This window comes from Marmota marmota, unplaced genomic scaffold (assembly GCF_001458135.2).
Source record: "Marmota marmota marmota unplaced genomic scaffold, marMar, whole genome shotgun sequence".
Taxonomy (NCBI): Eukaryota; Metazoa; Chordata; class Mammalia; order Rodentia; family Sciuridae; genus Marmota; species Marmota marmota.
The window spans coordinates 3031884-3040775 of record NW_026000081.1 but is presented as its reverse complement, the minus strand read 5'-3'; the positions used below and the strand labels follow the sequence as shown (position 1 = coordinate 3040775).

The window sequence follows — 8892 nt, the reverse complement described above, 5'->3', positions numbered from 1 at the left end:
GGGGGGGGGGGTAGGGTAGGAGCTCTGGGAATAACCACCCCCCTGCTGTCAGGCTCCAGAGCTGAAAGTTTTGGGGAGCTGAGTGCTATGCAGGGACACTCAGGGACCTGAATCTCCATCCTGATGGCGGTTCCCTCCCATTGCTCCCTAAGGCCCCAGGAGGAACAGGATCACGAGTGTGCCTGCTCGGGTATGTGTTCCCCTGCCCAAAGCAAGGAAGGTCAAGGGTGTAGCTAAGGGGCCGAGTGGCCAGGTGGGGGGCTGGTGAGGGGGTGAAAGGGGTGGGAGAGCAGGAGCTTTCTCGGAGGGTAGGGCGAGCTGTACCGCGACGCCAGTGGAGACAGCCCCAGACTGGTTCCAGCCGCTCCGGCTATGTTGTTTAGACTCCGGGACTTTTCGCAGCCTTGGTGAAGAAAAGGCATATGGGTCAGGGGGACGCAGCTCCTCACCAGAGCAGGTCTGTGGAATCCATGCTCCAGGGGACCCTGCAGGGCCAGTGCTGGCCCTAGGCTGGGGTCGAGAAATTTGTCCCTCCTGGGAGGGATTTCTTGACTCTCTGACCTTTTGGTCTCCTAGGTTCCTGAAGACAGACTCCAGAACCCCACACCCAGCTGCCCTTTATCCTATCTTGTCCCCAGATAAGTTCCTCAAGAGTTTCTTGATAGCCCAGCTCCACAAAGACCCTACAACTTCCAGCACCCAACCTAAGAAGCCCCAGTTAGCACCTGCCACCTTCCTCCCAAGAAGCTGACTCTCTCTACCCAGGGGCACTTAACCACTAAGCCACATCCCCAGCCCCTTTTTTCATATTTTATTTTGAGACAGGATCTCATTAAGTTGCTTAGGACCTTGCTAAATTGCTGGGGCTGCCCTTGAACTTGCGATCCTCCTGCCTCAGCCTTCCAAGCTGATGGGATTACAGGCATGCGCCACCACTCCTGGAGGAGCTGACACTCGACACATAGGCAGCTTCAGGTTAATGATGAGGTCTGTGCCGGTGGCTGGAGAAGGCGGGGAACCATTCTCTCCTGGTCCTACATGTAGCTGAGTGCAGAAGGGTACGGCATGGGAGTGTGGGGAAGCTGTTGAGTGCACACTGAGAGTCTGGCAATGTTAACTCACGCTCACTTAGCAGGGCCTGTTTCCCAGCAACCCACCTGTTCCCTCTCGAAGGTCACTCTAATTGGCTGAGTTCCATGCTTGTTGCCAAGAAGCAGTGTGGAGGCATCTTGAAAATAGAGCAGCAAGGCCCCACAGGCACCTCAGAGAGATAGGGTGGTGGGACACAGGCTCCCCGGCTGTGTGCAGGTGCACGCGACCCCCTTTCATAGATTCAGCTGCTCCCAGGACCACGGGGTCCCTCCTGACTTGAGCCCTCACAGATTCTTCCACACCATTACTTGCACTGAGCACAGGGAAGGAAGCAGGGGTGCTTGGCACTTAGCTCTGTGTGCTCAAGTCCTTCATGGGGATATGGTCCCCTTTGCCCCACATTCTAGGTCAGCAGGCTCCAGTTAGAGCAAGACTCTGGGTTTGTACCAGGGTGTGGTGGAACCACTATATGGTAGGGGGAAGAGGCAGGAGAGAAGGGCATGTCCAGGGCCTGAAGACTGGGGTCCTGGGGGAATAGCCAGGGGTGTACAAGGTCTGGGCACACTCCATCTGCTGTCGTTTAGTTGGGACTGCTGGGCCCTCTCCTTCCAGGTTAGATTGCTACTCCTGCTTCTGCAAACCAAGACACATGTGCAGCAAAGCTGGACAGACCTCTCAGGGCCAGGGAAGGTGCTCTGTGAGCCTGCCTGGTCAGGGCAGCCAGGGGACATCCCCAGGGATCAGAGGCATTACAGGTCATCTTTGCATCAGCCCCTGCCCCGCCCCCTCACACAACCCAGTCTGGGTCTGAAGTTTGGGGATAGTGAGAAGTAGCAGGTGGGAAATCTGACTGCTGAAGAAATGACCAGGTAATTTGGGAAGAGATTTGTTTGGGGCGGGAAGGGTCAGGGCCTGTCCTAGAACTAGGCAGGATTTCAGGGAGATCAGGTCAGGGATAGGAAATACAAAAAGTGATCAGAAACTGGGCAGGAGAAGTATCTCAGGACCCCTGGTTCTCAGCCACCTCTGGCTGTCACCCATCCCTAATCATCTCTAGCCCCGTTTTCAGGACCAGAAGCCCTAGTTCCGTAGCCCAACTTCTGTCCTGCCTCTGGGGCCTGGTGATGGAATTCTGGCTTTCCTTCACATGTAAGGAAGGGGCTACTCCCCTGAACTCTCCAAATCTTTCAGAACACTCAGGACCACTCTCCCTGCCCACCTCACTCTGGTCACCTCTGGCTCTGCCTTGAGAGGACCGTCACCCCCGGGGGCTTGCAGATGTTGGTCAGCCTACCTGGGCTCCAGGGCCCCAGTTAAGAATGGGAGGAATGGGGCCTGTACAGGGCTCTCCAAAGACCTGGAATCTGACTCTCGAAGGTTGAGGGGATCTCTGGGGACTGTTTGAGTGAAGAAGCCTTAGCTGTGTTCAAGGGAGGCCTAAGGAGAGGCTGGCAGTGACCCTTGGGCCAGGCCTGAAGGCAGAAGCAGGACTCCAAGGCAGAAAAGGTGATATAAATGAAGGGGCTGGGCCCCTGAGCCTGAGTTCCCTCAACCCTCTAGCACTGCTTGTCCCATGGGTACTCTGGCAGCGGAGGCGCTCTGTGGACCCTTTTGGGATGCTGGGGGCCTTTCCAGTCCAGAGACAGCATACCCCATTCTAAAAGCGGGGACGTACCCAAGGCAGAGGAGATGGTGGCCATGGGCTCAGGGGAGTGGGAGACCTCAAGCTCTGTGGGGAGGGATGGGGAGACTCAGCTCTGCAGGGGCTCCCCACCTGCCCAGCCCGGGGAACCATACCTTTCCGGACACTGCCATCGGCACAGGCATAGTCCCCAGCACTGAGCAGGAAGCAGGCAGCTGCCTTCTTGTTTCTGTCCCGTGTGCCAGAGCGACGCAGGGCCCGGCGCTCCTCGGGGGTAGGGGCGGAGGCCAGGGGCTGGGTGAGGCCAGCTCCCTCCTCGTCCGACAGCACTGCATTGGCATCACCATTCTGCTTAGAGTCTGAAGGGAACAGACAGGAAAAAAAGGGGGAGGGTAGGGCTATAGGGGCTGCCTGGGCCTTCTCTCTCTCTCTCTCTTTGGTACTAGGGATTGAACCCAGGGGTGCGTCACCACTGAGCCACATCCCCAGCCCTTTTTTATTTTTTATTTAGAGACAGGGTCTCTGTTATGGTTTGGATGTGAGTTGTTCCCCCATAGCTCACACGTGAGAGAATGGAAGAGGGTTCAGAGGAGAAATGATTGGGTTGTGAGAGTGTTAACCCTATTAGTGAATTAATCCACTGATGGGGATTAACTGAGTGGTAACTGAAGGTGGGTAGGGTGTGGCTGGAGGAGGTGAGCATTGGAGGTGTGGCTTTGAGGTATACATTTGTATCTGGCAAGTGGAGACTTCTCTCTCTGCTTCCTGATCATCAAGTGAGCTGCTTCCCTCTGTTACACTCTTCCACCAGGATGTCCTGCCTCAACTGGAACCCTGAAGAATGAAGCCGACTGTCTATGTATGGACAGAGACCACTAAAGCCAGAAGCCCCCAAATAAACGTTTCCTCTTCTACAATTGTTCTTGTTCAGGTCTTTTAGTCATAGCACCAAAAAAAAAAAAAATCTAACTAAAACAGTCTCACTGAGTTGCTTAGGGCCTCGCTAAGTTGCTGAGGCTGGCTTTGGACTCACAATCCTCCTGCCTCAGCTTCCCAACCTGCTGGGATTACAGGCATGTGCCACCATGCCTGGCTGCCAGAGCCTTCTTCACAGGGCCACCTGTGCCTCAGACCTGGACCCAGAATGTCACTGGCCCAATCAGAGGAAGGGGCCTAGAATCACCGAGAGAAAATATTCCTGGAGCCAGGAAATAGGCTAAGAGTTGGATGCTGTGCTTGATCTGCACAGCTTCCCTCCCAGCCTCAACCCAAAGTCTTCCCTGAGGGTGAAGCAGAGCAGATGTCCTGCGGCAAGACCCCCAAATGATGTCCACCACTCCTAGTGCTGTTCATGGCTCTCTCCCTGCATCACCTAAGACAGTTATTCTTGCCTACCATGCACTTAGACTGAAAGTACCTACAGGACCTGGAGTTCTCTGCTTGCAGGGCTCCCATGTTTGCAAAGACACCATGCAGAAAAGGCTTCAATTCAGCTCTGTGGTTTTTAGCCCCAACTCCTTGCCTTGGTAAGGGAGTAACTAGTACAGGTGATCTGGGCCCTTGGATACAGAGAAGTGAGGTCTGAAGACAGTGGCCTGGCCACTGGCCAAGCAAGCCATTGATGTGACTAGCCATCATGGGCAGCTAAAGGTGTGGCTGACAGGGCTTCGGTGAAGTGCAACCGAGGAGCCCCCCTAAGAACCTCTCCATGTTTGGATGTGAGGATTGGCTCTGAGCCTAGCAGGGGCCTTGGAGTACAACTGATACCCCTGAAAGACTTACATTCAGGGTCAAGAAGCAGGTACCATGCTGGTGGGCGGGGAGGGGAACCTGGTGGGTGCTGTTCTATCAGGGTCTTCTATAAAGGAAAACCCAAGCCCATGATGGGCACATGCCCAAAGGCCACAGGTGATTGTTCCCACTCAGGTACCTCCATGGAGGATGAATCTTGCTTTGTCCCAGAGGTTAGCCAGGAGCTGCTGCCTCAATCTCTGGCCCAAATAAGTCCCTGGGGCCCCAGCATCCAATAGCCCCCCTACACTAGGCATCCCACATCTCCCCCAGGAGCCCAGGCATCCTGACCATCAGGTGCCAATGCCCTGCAGCCTAACTCCAGGTTGCTGGAGATGGAGATGCTTTCCCATCCTGGTCCGCCCCAGATGGAATGAGCTCTCTGGCCTTCTCAATCCTTGAAGGACAGGGCACAGAGATCCTTCCGAATGCAGATACCAGTTTGTTCCATCTTCGTCTGCTTCCCAAGACTGTCTGGGCTTCTCCTTCCTCAGTCCTCTTCCATCCCATGTTCAACCCTGAGCCTGGGACTCAATCTAGCTTGTGCTGAACAGAAGGCAGCCTCCCACTGCTGTTACGTTATCGCATTTATTAGGCCAAGACACACCAGACTTGAATGTTTGGAAAGAAGTGATTCATGTGTTGATGCACCTTGGAAGAACAGCTGTCTGCTCTTTGGCTAATAATGACAGCTCCTGACATTAGTAAAGTGGTTTTAACTTCTCAAAGTGCTCTTATACCTATCATTTGGATCTCATCAGGGTCTTAGGGGTAGAATATTGATATATCACTCCTATTTTACAGAGAAATCTATGCCCAGAGAGGATATGACACTGGCACACAGCACAGCAGCTAGGAGGGGATCAGAAACCACGGCTTTCAATATACACACCCAAGCACAGTACCAAGCCCAGTGTATACCGGGTGGAATACTGATCCCACAGATCCCCATTGTTCAGGAAATTCAGAAAGCAAGAGGATGAAGTCGGCTTTGATACTTTGTCTTCATAAAGGACATCTTATACTCATATTAAAGCAAAGCCTCTAATTCCAAGGGGACCTGGGGACTGCCTCAACCATGGAGAGAAGAGAGACCCTCCATCCCAGTCCCTACTCACCTGCCCGTTTCCTCTCGACCACACCCTCTTCCCGGGCAGGGGGGCTGGTATCGCTGTAGGTGCTGTCCCGGGGCGAGGTCTCCTCGGACTTGCAGTAAATGGGTGACTCAAGCTGGGGTGGCCGTGGCACATGCTTCTTCCGTTTCTTGGGCAGCTTCTGCTTGGCCATAGCCAGGGAGTAGTACATGCCGAAGTTGTTGACGATGACCGGCACAGGCATGGCGATGGTGAGCACTCCGGCCAGTGCACACAGCGCCCCCACCAGCATGCCCGACCACGTCTTGGGGTACATGTCCCCGTAGCCCAGTGTTGTCATGGTGACCACAGCCCACCAGAAGCCGATGGGGATATTCTTGAAGTCGGTGTGGTCATTGCCCCGTGGGTCAGAGGGCCTGGCACCGATGCGCTCGGCGTAGTAGATCATGGTGGCAAAGATGAGCACGCCCAGGGCCAGGAAGATGATGAGCAGCAAGAACTCGTTGGTGCTGGCGCGGAGCGTGTGGCCCAGCACGCGCAGCCCCACGAAATGACGCGTGAGCTTGAAGATCCGCAGGATGCGCACGAAGCGCACAACGCGCAGGAAACCCAACACGTCGCGGGCTGCCTTGGACGACAGACCGCTCAGTCCCACCTCCAGGTAGAAGGGCAGGATGGCCACAAAGTCAATGATGTTGAGCAGGTTCTTGACAAAGTCCAGCGTGTCGGGGCAGCACACGATGCGCACCAGGAACTCCAGTGTGAACCACAGGACGCACACGCCCTCGATGTAGGTGAGGATGGGCTCCGTCTCCACCTCCCGCCGGAAGCGCACACTGGTGATATTCCCCACCCGGTGGATCTCCGTCACGTTGCGGTCGATGTTGAAGGCCTCGTGAGTCTCCAGGCAGAAGGTGGTGATGGACACCAGGATGAAGAAGAGGGAGGCGAATGCTACCACCTGTGGGCAGGGGATGAGAGCCAGGAGCAGCAATCAAGACAGGGATGGACAGCCCCACTGGGGACAGGGACCTCTGCTCGTGGAAGGTGCGCACACAGGGCACCAGGCAGTGTGTTAAACAAGAGGGGGCATTCAGGCAGAGTCAGAGGCTGGAATTCTCTCCTCAGAGGGTCTCAGCTTCCTAATCTGTCATGGTACACAGCAGACAGAGGCTGCTGTGTGGAAGCAGCAAGTCATGGAACTGCAGCTGCCTGGCCCTGCCTGGGACAGCTCTGCCCATCCCTTTAAGGCGTGTCGAACTGTAATGGGTGTCCAGACCAGCTTCAAATCCTGTCTCAATATGATTCTGTCTCACGGAGCTTGGGGAAGGACCTGCAGTTCTGCCTTTCCCACAAGCACTCAGGAAAGGCCACAGTAACCAGAGCAGTGGTCCTAGAAGACAGCTCCTGGACCAGAAGCAAGAGGTCCCTGGGAACTGGTTAGAAATGCAAATTGCAGGCCCCACCCAAACCTACTGACTGAGAAGCGCCAGGGGTCCAAGGCCCAGAAATCTGTTCCAGTAAAAGTTCCCAGGGAATCCTGATGCACACATAGGTTTGAGGCACACTGCTTTAAGGGAGGCCCCAAAGAATGACCCGAGGACTCCTTCTGCCAGCCAAGCCAACAGCTCCAGCCATGAGGCACCGTAAGCCAGTCTTAGCTCCTCTTTCCAGCCTCAAGGATGCCTAGGTGACATCACAGTTACCAAGGAAGCCCCAGAAGGAAGACAAGACAACATGCACTGTGGCAGGAGACGCAATGGTCCACCCAGAATCACCAGTTTTGCCTCTTCCCACAAACTGACATTTTCTGGGACATTCAGATCCAAAGAAAAATGAACTGTACCCACCAGGATCAGAGTGGCAGTGGCTGATCCCAACAACTGCCAGAATGGCAGTTAGAATGGCGACAGTGGCACTTGGCAGAGGAATGGCTGGGCTTAAGTGTCTGATCATTATGAATGGAGATGAAATGCATGTGTAATAACACCAATTACAAAGCCTTCATCTGTTATTCATGCCATGCCATTCAACACTGTCGGGAGCCCGTTGTTGGGGACTGTTCTTCAGCCCTTGCTGCCTCCTGTCCTGGTTGGTGTGTGTGAGTTGAGCTTCCTCTCTGAGCAGAGGGATGAGCCTAAACAGGGGATGAGGGAGGTCTGTGTCCCCAGGACCATTTGGCAAGCCCATGCCCGCCCCTCCCAAACTCCACCTGCCATGGCCTTCACTGTTGAAGGAGGATTCAGACCTGACTCTCAGAGGGGTTTTCATCTTGGGGAATCTGCATTGGAAGAGGAAGGGGAACACCCTTTTCTTAACATTGCAAAACAGCAATGCAGAACATAGGGGGATCCATGAAAATGAGAAGAAGCCACACTCTGAGGGCCTCTAGAGCAACAGCAAGTCTGAGGGAACTTTGGACATAGATATCCATCAGCTGTCTATTCTATGTCTGGGGTGCCGTTAGGGGTTCTGTATGTGTCACCACCTTCAATCCTTCCAGGGATGCGGGAGGCAGGCCTCAACCTATTTTATGCAGGAGGAACTGAGGATCAGAGAGGTTACATACTTGTCTCAGGTCACATAGCCCAGAAGAAGTACAAACCAGACTTGAACTGTAAACAGTTTAGAGTCTACCTTCCCTTCCCATCTCACTGTCTTCACTGGGCAGGGTCAGTTGTCTCATGCTTGCTATTTCATATCCTTGGGGATGCATACCTTGGACTTGGGACAGATCCCCTATCACATGTTATGATGTACCTCATTTACACTTGAGCTTGGATCAGAAACAGCATAAAAGGAGAAGTCTGGAGAGGGAGTGGGCTAGACACACCTTTACTTTTTAGCTTTGCCTGGAGTGTCTTCTGTCTGCTTCTCCTTGGGAAGGTCCATTTCAAGTGTCTTTGCTGGGCTCATTTTTTCTCCTCTGAGGAATGGGCTGCCAAAACAGTGCAGGCTGACATGGGCCCAGGAAAACGGCTCCAGCCTGTGGCCTCTGCCTGCCAGAGGTGGGATGAGCTGGTGGAAGCACCTGCCGGGGGCCCTGGCAGTGTTGGGCATCCAGGGTCATGGCTTCATCCCTGGCCCCGAGAAGCAGAACGAGTGGGGACAGCACGTCCCAGTTCTGAAGCATGGGAAACAAGCGCGCTCTCTGAGGGAAAGTTAGCCAGGAGAGTCGTCCCACCTGGGAGTCCAGCGTAGGCTAATTAGTGATTTGGAAAAACAAGCTCAGGAAGAGCTGCCAAGGGGCAGAGCACAGGGAGCAGAGATGGA

The 8892-nt window shown here is 54.4% G+C and overlaps 1 protein-coding gene across 1 annotated transcript in view; it reads right to left on the bottom strand.

Annotated features, from left to right (window-relative positions):
* Window positions 1–8689, bottom strand: part of Kcnc4 (potassium voltage-gated channel subfamily C member 4) — a 13785-nt gene extending 5096 nt beyond the window's left edge. The window contains exons 1-3 of the mRNA XM_015505125.2: window positions 8651–8689; window positions 5644–6580; window positions 2890–3093 (exon numbers count right to left, since the gene is read on the bottom strand). Of these exons, the coding sequence (XP_015360611.2) occupies window positions 2890–3093; window positions 5644–6580; window positions 8651–8689 (1180 nt within the window). The remainder of the gene's footprint in view (window positions 1–2889; window positions 3094–5643; window positions 6581–8650) is intronic.
* Window positions 8690–8892: the final 203 nt, after the last annotated feature.